The sequence below is a fragment of the Schistocerca americana genome, chromosome 8, assembly GCF_021461395.2.
Source record: "Schistocerca americana isolate TAMUIC-IGC-003095 chromosome 8, iqSchAmer2.1, whole genome shotgun sequence".
NCBI lineage: Eukaryota > Metazoa > Arthropoda > Insecta > Orthoptera > Acrididae > Schistocerca > Schistocerca americana.
Window position 1 is genome coordinate 225992328 of NC_060126.1, and position 15213 is coordinate 226007540.

Here is a 15213-nt window from a genome sequence, read left to right on the forward strand (position 1 = left end):
TCTCCTGACCTCAACGCTCTTGACTTTCATTTATGGGGGCATTTGAAAGCTCTGGCCTACGCAACCCCGGTACCAAATGTAGAGACTCTTCGTGCTCATATTGTGGACGGCTGTGATACAATACGCCATTCTCCCGGGCTGCATCAGAGCATCAGGGATTCCATGCGACGGAGGGTGGATGCATGTATCCTCACTAACGGAGGACTTTTTGAACATGTCCTGTAACAAAGTGTTTGAAATCACGCTGGTACGTTCTGTTGCTGTGTGTTTCCATTCCATGATTAATGTGATTTGAAGAGAAGTAATAAAATGAGCTCTAACATGGAAAGTAAGCGTTTCCGGACACATGTCCACATAACATATTTCCATTCTTTGTGTGTGAGGAATGTTTCCTGAACGTTTGGCCGTACCTTTTTGTAACACCCTGTATATGTTTCAGCGAAAATATCTTCGGAACAAAAATACACCACACATACACACACACACACACACACACACACACACACACACACACACACACACACACACACAGCTCTATGGGAACATTATTCCCTAAACTACAAGCCTACAAACGACATCCATCAGAAATCAACATTAAAGATTTTTCAGATGAAGTAGCATAACAAATCTGGGATGAAGTGTATAAGGAAACCAACGTGAATATGGAATGCTCTAAATTCTTCACATTATTTAAATCGAACTTAGAAAAGGCATTTCCGAAAGTATGCGTGTCTATATCAAAATCTCACAAAAATGATGGATAACAGCAGGTATTAAGAAGCCCTTCCCAACACTTAAATACCTCAGCTCCATGAAAAAGATTCGCAATGATGCAGAATTCCTAATTTTCTATCATAGATACAAAAAGGTCTATAGGAAATAACTGATTGCTGCCAAAAGTCATTCAATGACATTATAATATATAATGCAGAGAATAAAAGCAAAGTAGTCTGAAATGTCATAAAAAGGCAACGGGGAGAGGCAAATAAGCACAGAATAACATACTGCTAAGGCAGGGCGATAAGGTAATAAATGATCCACAACACTTAGCAAACTATGTAAATAAGTATTTTGCAAGTATTGCAGAGACGTTACAGCAAAAATCATTTAGAAAACGTATATAAAATCGGTATCTGCTAGAGACTGCAGAATTATCTTGCTGCTACCAACATGCATCTCGCGTAAGGACTGCGAAGACGAGATAAGAGGAATCGAGCTCTTACAGAAGCTTACCGACAGTAGTTTTCCCTCACTTCATTTTCGAGTATCCTCCACCATGCACCGTGTGATGGCTTGCAATAAATGTATGTAGATGTAGACTTAGATGTAGATTGTCAATACTTTTACCGACTGAGTTAAGTAGGTACAACCCACATCCCTCCTCACAGCTTCAGTTCTACCATTTACTTTCATCTATGTCCCAGAGCTGTAGCAAGGGGTGTTATTTCGGCATACTACGCACGCGGGCCAAGACCTGTTTATCCGGTATAACCTGACCTGTTGTTCAATTGAGTAGAGAATCCAGCTCTTTTACGAGTACAGAAAAGTCCACTTGAGACGTACGTGTTTCCTAACCCAAGAAAAATTGCGTGTAACAGTGTGATCAATACACTGGTACATACGAAAGCCCGAAAACAATTTAGCAGGCTATGTTGAATAAGGGAAATTTCTGTGCGGTGCATTAGCTGCAAATGACAGGTTATACCCAACTGTAAATAATGGGTGGTTGTAATTAAAGGGCAGCTACTCACAGGGACCCGTGTGGGTTGTAATTACCGTAAGGGAGCGAAAGTTGGTACATGTTTTAATGTGTCAGTGTGGAACTGATTTACGCTGAAAAATATAGTACCAGTTAAGGTCACCAAATACAGATCTGGTGCTCCGTATGCAACAAAGACCTATGGAAATGTTTCCATATGTCATGCATTAGGAATGGGCGTAGGCAGAAACGGTCAGACAAGAGAGAAAGGCATAATATTTATTTTATTATTAACCACAGCTTGCACGACTTGTTCAGTGTGACCACCGGAGACGTCGATGAGATGTGCCATCCGAAAAACGACGTCATCAAAAGTTCCTCGCAGCAATTCCGGTAACGTCTGAGCAACGTGTTCCTGTATAGTGGCCGTCAGATGAGATAGAGACCGAACGTGTGTCTGGTAAACGCATTCTTTTAGGTATCCTCAGAACCAAAAGTCTCAAGAAGTCAGATCTGCTGATTATGTAGAGTATGCTTCTGGAAAACTTCTGGAGAGCACACGACCGTGGAAGTTTGCACGAAGCAGATCTTTCACTGGCGAGCGACATGAGGTGTTTCCTGTCTTTCATTAAAACAGGTGTTTTTCGCACGGTTCGTACGGTTGTGTTTTTCCATATCAGGAATCACATGCTGTGCAAGGACGTCTCCTTAACGTGCAGACATTAAGATACGCCTGACAACCCCTCTGGGTGTACTGTCTCCAAAGAAGAACGGATCGAGAATAAAGGTACTAGTGAATCCCCACAGTCACATACGGTGAGTGCAAAGGCTCTTCGTGTACAACACGCTGTTAAACGTGCGCAAAATTCTGCAGTTTTATATTGTAAAATGCCAGATTTGCATGTGGGACCACAATGAAACTAATTTGTTTCCCAATGTAAATTATTTCCGTGGTAGACCATTAGCATTTTCGCTACATGGGGGCTCAGGTAATATTATGTGAGCCCCCATCTTACTCTGTTACTCGCTCCTGCGAACGGGAACGCGCTATGCAGATCTTGGTACCTCTCGCGTCCATCTAGAAAAGATAACCTGAAGATGCCTAAATAAGGCGAAACGCGTCGTTGAAAAATAAAAATATTAAATTGCAACCAATAACGTAACTAAATATCTTCTTGTAAGGAATCATTAATATATACTGAGTGGTCGGAAATTCCCGTTACAAACTTCTAGGACATGTAGAGGGTAGTGAGTGCATAACATTTTGAATAGGAACCCATGTCCGGAATCGTATCGTTTCCGTTCTACGACAGTTTCAATTTAGATGTGTACCTCGTCAACGTCTGCTTAGGGCAAGAGAAACGTCTCAAGAGTTCCCTGTCCTGGTATGCATCAGGGTAGACACGATGACGTGTACTACGTCAAACGAACCCCAGATGTCACTTATTGTCCGCTTTGCTGTGAGACCGAGTCCAATACCTGTGCATCACCGCTAGAGGGAACATGATGCAGAACACGTTTGCGGAATACACAGACATGCTCCTTGTGTATGGTGAAGCTGGAGGTAACGGAAGAGCTGCTAGTCGGCTGTATCACGAACGTTTTCCACACCGTCATACTCCCTAGCACAAACTGTTTGCCCAAGTTACACAACGGCTACGAGAAACAGGTACCTTCACCGTGAGGAGGCAGGACTGTGGTGCTCCACGGCGACGCCGCACTCCCGCATTTGAAGAAGGTGTACTGCGTCGCACTGAATATAGCCCGTCAACGAGTTCGTGAACAATTGCGCGTGCAATGGCTGTTAGTCACAGTACCGTCTTGGACCTCCTGCATGAGCAACTATTGCATCCGTACCACTTACAAAGGGTACACGCTATGGGTCCAGCAGACTTTCCACAACACGTCGCCTTCAGCACATGGTTCCTGCACCGTTGCATCGACGAGCATCTGTTTCCACGTCGAGTTCTCTTTACAAATGAATGTAGGTTCACAAGGGATTGTGTTCTGAATGCTCGAAATAGCCATATCTGGGTCGACGAAAACCCTCTTGCCACGCACATTCAGGGATTTCAAGACAGGTTTGCAATTAAAGTGTGGGCAGGTATTTTGGACGGTCATGTGACTGGACCATACCTCCTTCCATCCAAGCTCACGGGTCTCGCATACTTAGTCTTCTTACGACACGTAGTGGACCCGTTCTTGGAAGCTGTGTCATTGAATGTCCGTCAGGAAATGTGGTTTCAGCATGATGGAACACCACCTTACTTTTCACTGACTGTCCGAAGACTCTCAACAGACGGTATGGTAAAAGATGGATAGGCCGTCGTGGTCCAACTGCGTGGCCGCCACGATGGCCGGATTTAATCCCTATGGACTACTTCTTGTGTGCTCGTATGAAGAGCTTAATTTATGAGAGGCCTGTAGAGACAGAGGAAGATCTTCTGACACGAGTTCTGGCCTCTGCACAAGACACTGAAGAGACACCAGGTGAGACGGAGAGAGTGTACCTGAACATGCTTTGGAGGTACAATAACAACGTTGGTGGTCGCCACATCGAGCAGCTGTTGTAATGCATCGGTAAGTTGCGGCTGGTGCCGTAGATGCTGGGTTCTTGTTGTTGTCGACTTATGTAAACCATTAGGTGTACGTTGTAATGAAAATGCGTAAGTAATAACGGAACGAGTCAGTATTCTATTCAAATGGATTGCAACAATTGTACTGGGTCACGCCTAAGTACATTCCTCACGTGGGTGTGGATGAGATACTTAAATGCATTGAAACTGTCATAGAACGGAAACGATACGTTTCCGAACATGGGTTCCTATTGAAAATGTTGTGTACTCACTACCCCCTATATGTCCTAGAAGCTTGTAACGGGAATTTCCGACCACCCTGCGTAACTTTTCTACGCCAATAAATACATCTTATAATTAACTGGCACTATGGTTGTAACTGATCAGTACACTTCTGATACTATTTCTGTTATCTGTATTATAATATAAAATCTGTATTATCATTTAAATATATATAATAAGCGAAAACATTAAGGCTTGGTGTGAACAAGTTGGCTAAATATAAAATAATCATATAGAACACACAGAGTGGATAGAACTGTTTCAGAATTTTCGGCTTCACTTTTTTTCTAATTTTTGGACACACTGTCAACGAGTTAAGGCTCCTCAGACGGTTTCAATCTATTGTGGTTCTCGTCATTCAGCTCTAAGCATACCTTCGATAGTTCGACTGGAATAATTTGTACGTTGCATACGATTCCATTCTGGTTTGCAGGTGTCTGGTTCGTTGCTTGGGACGTATGCACGGCCCGTCGGTCTGCCCCTTGAGGGGTTCGACCCCGAAGAGGGCCTCAATGTGACGGTGACCGGCAGGGGCGACAGGTCCACAAGTGGTCTGGAAGCCGGGAACCTGCGCAAGGTAGACACTAGCATCTTGGCTCGCCGTACCTGCCAGGACCTGTTCGCCGGCTTCAACGCGGTCAACGCACGGAGAGGCCGGCAGGGGCGTCTGCAGGGGCGACTACGGCGGCCCGCTGGTCAGCGGCGCCACGCAGCTGGGCATCGCCTCGTGGTCAGCCTCGCCCTGCGAGGCCACGCCCGCCGTCTTCACCAGCGTGGGCCACCTGCGCTCCTGGATCCGCGCCACTGCATGTGTCTAGCGACACAGCTCCCACACGGCTGCACCGATGTAGCCACTCAAACGCAGTACCACATGTGATGTAATTTTCTTTGGTTGCTATTTTCTCGTTCGTTAACTCATCTATATTAAATTACATACGCAAATTGATGCTTCAAATATTGTACGTGTATATTTTCCGCCGTATGAGAGCTATGCTTAGATGCTACAGCCACTGGCCAAATTAATATCACTACTTACGGAAATCAAGCAAACGACTGATAATTCTTAAAATAAATATTTTCATCTACATCTGCATCTACATGGATACTCTGCAAATCACATTTAAGTGCCTTGCAGAGGGTTCATCGTACCACCTTCACAATTCTCTATTACTCAAATCTCCTATAGCGCGCGAAAATAATGAACACTTATATCTTTCCGTACGAGCTCTGATTTCCGTTATTTTACCGAGATGATCGTTTCTCCCTACGTAGGTCGGTACCAACAAAATATTTTCGCATTCGGAGGAGAAAGTTGGTGATTGGAATTTTGTGAGAAGATTCAAATCAAAATGTTAAAAATGTGTGTGAAATCTTATGGGACTTAACTGCTAAGGTCATCAGTCCCTAAGCTTACACACTACATAACCCAAATTATCCTAAGGACAAACACACACACCTATGTCCCAGGACACGAACCTCCGCCGGCACCAGACACACAGTCCATGACTGCTGCGCCTAGACCGCTCGGCTAATCCTGCGCGGCTGAGAAGATTCGGTCGCAACGGAAAACGCCTTTCTTGTAATGATGTCCATTCCAAATCCTGTATCACTTCTGTGACGCTCTCTCCCATATTTCGCGATAATACGAAACGTGTTGCCTTACTTCGAACTTTTTCGATGTACTCCGTCAGTAATACTTGGTAAGGATCCCACACCGCGCAGCAGTATTCAAGAAGAGGACGGACAAGCGTAGTGTAGGCAGTCTCCTTAGTAGGTCTGTTACATTTTCTAAGTATCCTGCCAATAAAACGCAACCTTTGGTTAGCCTTCCCTACAACATTTTCTATGTGGTGTTTCCAATTTAAGTTGTTCGTAATTGTAATACCTAGGTATTTAGTTGAATTTACGGCATTTAGATTAGACTGATTTATCGTGTAACCGAAGTTTAACGAGTTCCTTTTGGCACTCATGTGGATGACCTCACACAATGTTATATTGATTTTTGCTGTGTCAGATGCACTTGCCTTACACGAACACACGTGTCACAATAAAACTAACCACCTAACCACTAATCAAATAGATTTAAGTCACCTTTATTGTGTTTATTAATACAATGAAGGGAAACAATCGCAACATCAATAAATTATTAATGAAGCGTAATGAAATTTCGTTGTTACTTTTCTCTAGATAAAATAATGGAGTTTTTGAATGCATTACGGGAACAGCAGTGATCAATGCCTTATAAATAATTACTATAAAAAACAGTCTTGATCACTATTTATTTAACAAGGTGACTGGTTTCGACCACTACTGTGGTCATCTTCAGACCTATAAGTTGTATACAAAGTTCTAATTAGAGGGCTACATACATTAAACAAAATACATAAAGTTATAAAGCTATAAAACGTTGAATTATCATTGAGTAGGAACCTCTTTCTGTTGGAGAATCACTACTGGAGAAACCAGTGCACGTCTTACTATATATAATGGAGGCTCCACCCACTTCTGACTGCATGATGTCATTATTAACCAATGAGTAATAAGTCGAATTACAATTTAAAATTTCTTAGTTAAAAGAACATTGTCAAGAATTAGAAATAAATACACACTAAACTTAGAGTTATGAACCCCACTTTACCTAAGTTGAGATCGCAAATCAAATTACACAAACCGAATTTACCAATTCGTCCAATTGTTAACAATACCAACAGTCCCTCTTATAACCTGAACAAAAAGTTCAATCAAATCTTAAAATCCTTCTATGTTTATGAAAAAAGTTTTAGTATTAAAAACAGTTTCGAATTAACTAAGTTAATTTATGATGCGGATATTCCAAAAAACGCAAGGTTCGTATCGTTGGACATCACAAATCTTTACACGAATATACCTATTCAAGAGACTATCTCTGTCATTAATGATAACTTAACGCGTCACAAATTCATGAGCCCCAAAGAAATAGTAGAATTCATCGAACTGTTAAGAATTACTCTAGATTTTAATTATTTTTCATTTAGTAATAAAATATACATACAGGAAGATGGACTTGCAGTGGGGAATTCCCTGGCTAGCACTATAGCAGATATCTTCGTCAACTACGTTGAAATCCTATTTCTCTAAAATAATCCAGAAATAGCAAATAAAATTATACACTACAAAAGATATGTTGATGACACATTGCTATTATATAACGGCTCTAAGGAAGAAATTGATGCTTTCGCTAACAACTTAAATAATTTGCATCCAAAACTTGTATTTACAGTAGAGCACGAAAGTAACAATAGTATTAATTTCCTTGACCTCACAATTACAAATCAGAATAGAAAACATAATATTTCTATTTATAGAAAACCCACATCAACCGACGTAATAATAAATGCTACATCATGCCATCCATTAAGATACAAAATGGCCTTTTTTTAAAACTATGATACATAGGATACTGAAATTACCTCTCCAAGATGATGGAATCCAAAAGGGAATTGATACATTAAAGCAGATAGCAGTTGCTAACAATTATAATTCCCTTCAGGTTGATCTGTTATATCAAAAATTACAAGAAAAAATGACGCTGTTATAAATTCCAAGAAGAGATTTACACAAATGACATTCATGGGACCTATCTCAGATAAAATAAATAAATTATTTAAGAACACAAGCGTGACGATAGCATTTAAAACTAGTAACCCCCTATAGATGAAACTGAAACACACAATTGGAGACTCAAATAGATACCAAAAGTCAGGCGTTTATAAAATAATATGTAATGACTGTGAGAAACAGTATATTGGCCAAACTGGCCGTAACTTTTTAACACGTTTCAAAGAACATACCACTGGTACTGCACGTATAAAATCAATATTTGGTCAACATCTTGATGGGTACAATCATTCTGAGGGTTGCATTTCTAGCAATTTGAAAATATTACATACTGTGCCAAAAGGACCACTGCTAAATACCGTAGAAGAAATTGAAATTTTTTCACTTCACAAAAGTAATCCATTATCTGTTTTAAACGAAGAACTTCAGTTCAAAGACAAACATTTCTTTGAGGTTTTCGATGATCTGCTTTAGAATGTTTACTCTTCTATCCTTTGTTTTAAAAGGCTAAAAAAAGAAATTATATATATATATATTTTTTAATTATAAAGACTTTTAGCAAATATTTTATCTTCACATTGTAATTGTCTTTTACCAAACATTATTTTATGATTGACTATCTGTTTTAGAATTTTTGCTTTTATGCTTTTAGACTGCATATTGCTAATTCACATCGCTTTATTTTTGACACTGGCTCATAATTTTATAATTTTAAATTCTTTCATTTTTATTTGCTTATATGACTGGCATTTAACTTGAGGAATAGCAATGCCTTAAATGAAAAAAAGGCTCATGTAATCTACATATCAATTTCATAGATAATATTTCATATATACGGACAACTACTTTGTATCGTATTTGGGCAGCATGTAGTATACATGTCAGCTACAGATTATTGTAGCTTACTCTTTTCGTTTCAATAAAGACAAGTTGCTGCTCATTAATACATCGTCTGACGCCCCAGTCTTTGCCATTCTACTTCGCAACAACTTCGTTGGAAAGAAGCCTGCTGCCACATCTTTGCACTGGCGTTTGTCCTCACCATGGCAACCACTGGTTCGACTATCGACTTTACAACAACTTCAGTGAAAAAAGCCTGCTGCTTCATCTTTGCAACGGCATCTAACTTCACCATAGCAACCAGTGGTTCCAAATGGTTCGCTGACAGGCCTTGAGAGGGCAACCCATGTACTGCCAAACCGAAGTTCATTTTCCTACATATTTAAATATTTTAACGCTTCTTAATTGACAATAGCGGTTTAATAAGCTAAGTTTAGTGTGTATTTATTTCTAATTCTTGACAATGTTCTTTTAACTAAGAAATTTTAAATTGTAATTCGACTTATTACTCATTGGTTAATAATGACATCATGCAGTCAGAAGTGGGTGGAGCCTCCATTATACAGTAAGATGTGCACTGGTTTCTCCAGTAGTGATTCTCCAGCAGAAAGAGGTTCCTACTCAATGGTAATTCAACGTTTTATTGCTTTATAACTTTATGTATTTTGTTTAATGTATGTAGCCCTCTAATTAGAGCTTTGTATACAACTTATAGGTCTGAAGATGACCACAGTAGTGGTCGAAACCGGTCACCTTGTTAAATATATCGTGATCAAGACTGTTTTTTATAGTAATTAACATAATGGAGTGATTAATATTGCAAGATAACACGTTAATGTAAGCGTGACATAAAACGCTGCAAACGTGAAATGGTGGTACATTAATAACCGGTGCAACTGTAAGAATGTTAAATGCAAGCTTATAACGTGTTACCATTGCGTTTTACACCTGGCGCATCTCAGTTTGTGGGATGGTTTCCATGCCTGTTGAACTTTGAGGTCAATACTGGGAAAGTTAATGCTGATTGTGGATGAATACTCGAGTTGTCCTCAGATGGTGTCCCATTTGTGCTCTACTGGAGACAGATATGGTGAATGAGCACGTCATGGTAACATTTCGACATTCTGTAGAGCATGTTGGGTTAAATGGTTCAAATGGCTCTGAGCACTATGGGACTTAACTTCTGAGGTCATCAGTCCCCTAGCACTTAGAACTACTTAAACCTAACTAACCTAAGGACATCACAAACATCCATTCCCGAGGCAGGATTCGAACCTGCGACCGTAGCAGCAGCGCGGGTCCAGACTGTAGCGCCTAGAACTGCTCGGCCACCCACGCCGGAATGTTGGGTTACAACAGCGGTATGTCGTAGAGCGTTATCCTGTACATGAATGCCAACACAACAGATCAAATCACCGGAGTGAGATGGAATTTTTAGTCGAGGGGCGTGGGATAAGACTGTGTTGCTGCTGCCATAAGAAATCTCACCTCAGACCATAACTCTAGGTGTAGGTCCAGTCTGCCGAATAAAAGGACACGCTAGTTCCAGGCCGTCAGCATGCCTCCTTGGAACCAGCACACGGTCGTCATTAGCGCCAAGGCAGAACAGGCCTTTATCAGAAAACAGTCCACGCTTCCCTCCAATCAGCTATCGTACGACACCTCTAAACGTGCTAATGGTGACGGCATGGGGTCAGTGGAATGCGCGGTACGGGGAATATCACTCGTAACTGCCCTTTAGATAAACGGTTTGTAACAGTTCTCTGTATCATTGTGATGCCAACTGCTACTAAAATTTCTGGTGCAGATACAGGTATGGCCCCCCAGATCCACACGCCGAACACAATGGTTTTCTTATGTAAATATACATAGTATGTATGACAGCTGCGTATTCCCCGTGGAATTTTTCTTTCGGACGTGTACCGTATATTCTCGTGACCACAGCTGCCAGCAAACATGTACAGTGGCTACAATCCTGCCAAGTCTTTCTGCAGTATCGTAGAAGAAACATACAGCTTCTCGTAGCCCTATTACACGACCTAGTTCAAACTCCGTGAGGTGCTGATAACAGTGTGACAGAAGCCTTAAAGCAAAGTGACTAACATCAAATCACCACAACCAGTCTCAAAGGTAACTCACGCTCATGGCCGTTAGAGCGTGTATGTGAAGCAAACCAGATTTTTATATCACAGTGTCGCTACTAGCACCACTCTTATGCAACTGGCGCGAAATCTGAATAGACATCATCTTTCAGATGTAGAAAGAGACTAACTTTTTTTTACCTCACGCAACTCATTCTGGGTGCTGCAGTCAGTGTATCTGGTTAAACACCCTATGCTCGGAAATAATGGGTAAAATAGGAATCCCTGAACATCTCGTCCGGCCTGTATACGGACTCCAGTATTAAAAATGATACGGGTAAAGAGACAACTCGAGAAATACAAACAAATCGAGGAGTAAAACCAGGGTGTTGCTTGTCACCAAAATTATTTAGTACCTATTTAGATGACATGATCAGGAAACGGAAAAAAATAGAACACTACCAGGCATAAATAATGAGAGGAATAAATATATTAACACGACACTATTCGTGCATGGTAAAGTCATCACACAATATAGCGAAGGTAAACTACAGATAGCATTACGTAAATCAAATGAGATAAGTGCAAGCTACGGTCTCACTACATCCATAGTCAAAAGTAAAGCCTTGGTCTTATTAGTTTTGCTCGGCGTACTGCAGCAATGCGAAGTGGCATGGATTCAACAATTCGTTGGAAGTCCCCTGCAGAAATACTGATGCATGCTGCTTCTACAGCCATCCATAATTGCGTAAATATTGCCAGTGCAGGATTTTGTTCAGGAACTGATCTCTCCGTTACGTCGCATAAATGTTCCATGCTAACATAATGGGCGAACTGTGTGGCCAAATTATTCTTTCGAGTTGTCCAGAATGCTCTTCAAGCAAACTGCCAACAACTATGGTCGAGTGACATAGCGTCTTGTCATCCATTAAAACTCCATCGTTGTTTGGGAAAATGACGTCCATGAATAGCTCCAAATTTTCTCCAAGTAGCCGAACATAACCATTTCCAGTAAATTGTTGGTTCAGTTGGACCGGAGAACCCAGCAAATTCCATGTAAACACAGTCCACACCATTACGGAGCACCACCAATTTGCACTGTGTCTTGTTAACTTCAGTCCATGGCGTCTGGGGTCTGCATCACACTAGAACCTCAGCAGCAGCTCTTATCACCTGTAATCGGGACTCGTCTGAGCAGGCCACTGTTTTCCAGTCGTCTAGGCTCCAATCGAAATGGCCACAAGCCCAGGAGGTGCATTGCAGGCGCCAGCCAGAGTGGCCGTGCGGTTCTAGGCGCAGCAGTCTGGAACCGGGCGAGCGCCACGGTCGCAAGTTCGAATCCAACCTCGGACATGGATTTGTGTGATGTCCTTAGGTTAGTTAGGTTTAATTAGTTCTAAGTTCTAGGCGACTGATGACCTCAGAAGTCGCCTAGTGCTCAGAGCCATTTGAACCATTTTTTGCATTGCAGACGATGTTGTGCCTTTAGTAAAGGCACTCGCATCCAGCGTCTACCGCCAGAACCTATTAACGTCACATTTCACCGCACTAACCTTCTCCCGTTGCTTCAGCGACAATGTTCGGACGTGTTTGTGCGCCATGGAGTTGAATTCCCTCTGTTGTAAATTTATTTGGAATAAATCTCTCCACTGCTGTCGATACTATTTCTTTGAATTTAAGCCACATCTGCGCCATACATACGTAGTTAGTTTTGAAGTGGTGAAGGCTGCCTGTTAGAAACACGTCAATTATATATTTACCTGGTTTTTAAGTAGTAATATTATGCGTTTATTTTTGGCGTGTTTGGATGTTGCGGTATCCAGAGTCGCTACAACGACCTTGTGGTCACGAATACTTGTATCCGTTACGATACTCGCTGTTTGCTCGGAGTTATTTGTTTTCGCAACCATTTACATTTCGAATTGGCTCCTGAAATAACTGTTCAAAATAATTTTCGGAGGGTCATATTTGATGCATACTATCGACCTTAAATACATAATTTCGCCAACCTATCAAAGGTAAACTGAATTTACCACCATTTATGATTATATGTGTGGAGTGTCTATTTGAAAGAAGACGCAAGTCTTCTTTGGACTGCTTAGCAACCGTATCGTACGAATTGGGAGTTCCGTAAAATGCACCAACAATTAACTTATTCCGATTCTCAGGTATAACCTCTATCCTTACCAACTCATAGGAACTATGTACCTCAATTTCGCTACTTATAACAGCAATAAACACACCACAACCAACTGTTTTTAAACACCGTCTGATCCCTTAGAAAAATTTCGGCTGAATTGATCTCGCGTATTAGCCTGTTTTCAACACAAAAAAATGGCCTTGACCACTATGCGACTTAACTTCTGAGGTCATCAGTCGCCTAGAACTTAGAACTACTTAAACCTAACTAACCTAAGGACATCACACACATCCATGCCCGAGACAGGATTCGAACCTGCGACCGTAGCGGTCGCTCGGTTGCAGACTGTAGCACCTAGAACCGCACGGCCACTCCGGCCGGCCACTTTCAGCACATATAACGGTTTGGGTTTCAGTGCTTTTCTATTAGCGCTTGGAGCCCAGATTGTTTTCCAACGCAACTAAAACACTTTTCTAATAAAATACCTATGCTTCTTACGTCAACCCTGTTCATATGTTTGACATGAACCCTTTGAGACTGAAGCCCTTTTTGTTCTTTGACGAGACCCTCCAACCTAAATAACACCCCAGTGCACTCCAGATAGCTCCCGCTAACGTGCAGCCGCTTCTTGATGAAGCGGCCCCATTACCTGTTAAACGGGACCCGATACTCCTCCATCCTTCATAACACGTCGAGGAATCGGCAGCCTACACGGTCACATAAGCGTCTGAGCCTCTGACTCAGACCTCCGCTCGGCTCTGTTCCACAGGTCCTCAGTACGGCCTGTGGACGCTACTACAGGTGGTGATCTCTGTCATCATCATGGAAGCAAGAGTGGCAGTCCTTGCCAATTCAGCTAGCCTCCTGAAACAAGAGAGAATCTCTCCTGACCCAAAGCAGCATACATCATTAGTACCGAAACAAGCCATCCCCTGCAGTTGGAGGTGCCCTGTGCTCTTCATGAGAAGAGCCTAGACAGTATGCACACAGAGTTCACAGTGGATTTCTTCCCCTACTTGGCAGCCTTGTCCCTAACGGGCCTCATTACACGCCTGACACTGGGTCTCCCAACTACCAACAATCCCACCCTCTGTGACTGCCCGGTTCTAGAATGATGATAGGTTTCCTCTAAAACAGGACAAGCGACAGGTCACACAAATATTCAGGAAAGTAGTAGGAGTAATACACTAAATTACAGGCCTATATCATTAACGTCGATATGCACCAGGATTTTGGAACGTATATTGTGATCGAACATTTTGAATCATCTCGATGTAAACGGTCTATTGACACACGGTCAACACGGATTTAGAAAACATCGTTCTTGTGAAGTGCTGAGTGCTACTGACCAAGAATTTCAAATTGATTCCGTATTTCTGGATTTCCGGAAGGCTTTTGGCACTGTACCACACAAGCGGCTAGTGTGAAATTAAGTGCTTATGGAATATGTAGATTCGTAATTTCTTGTCAGAGAGATCACAGTTCTTAGTAATTGACGGAAAGTCATCGAGTAAAACAGATGTGATTTCTGGCGTTCCCCAAAATAGTGTTATAGGCCCTCTGGTGCTCCTCATTTATATAAACGATATGGAAGAAAATCTGAGCAGCTGTCTAAGGTTGTTAGCAGATGACGCTACCGTTTATTGACTATTAAAGTCATCAGACGGTCAACTCAGATTGAAAAACGATATCGAAATGATATCTGTATAGTGCCAACATTGGCAGTTGACCCCAAATAACGAAAAGTGTGAGGTTATCCACGCGAGTGCTACAAGGATCCGTTAAAGTTTGGTTACTCGATAAATCAGTCTTATCTAAAGGTCCTCAATTCAACTTACTAACTAGGAATTACAATTAAGAACAACATAAATTGGAAGGAACACATAGGAAATGTTATGCGTTTTATTGGCAGGATACTTAGAAAATGTAACAGAGTTACTAAGGAGACTGGCTACATTATGCTTGTCCATCCTCTTTTAGAATATTGCTGCGAGATGT

At 41.7% G+C, this 15213-nt stretch overlaps 1 protein-coding gene across 1 annotated transcript; it reads left to right on the forward strand.

Moving 5' to 3' along the window:
• The first annotated feature begins 2676 nt into the window (after positions 1–2676).
• Positions 2677–5375, forward strand: LOC124545693 (kallikrein-9-like). Its single transcript, XM_047124640.1, has 3 exons — positions 2677–2688; positions 4991–5134; positions 5211–5375. The coding sequence occupies exons 1-3, from the start codon at positions 2677–2679 to the stop codon at positions 5373–5375; spliced, it is 321 nt and encodes a 106-aa protein (XP_046980596.1).
• The last annotated feature ends 9838 nt before the right edge of the window (positions 5376–15213 follow it).

Coding starts and splice junctions, on each gene's coding strand:
- LOC124545693 (XM_047124640.1), top strand. Junction 5,135..5,210: donor AAGCCGGGAACCTGCGCAAG/GTAGACACTAGC, acceptor ACGCACGGAGAG/GCCGGCAGGGGCGTCTGCAG.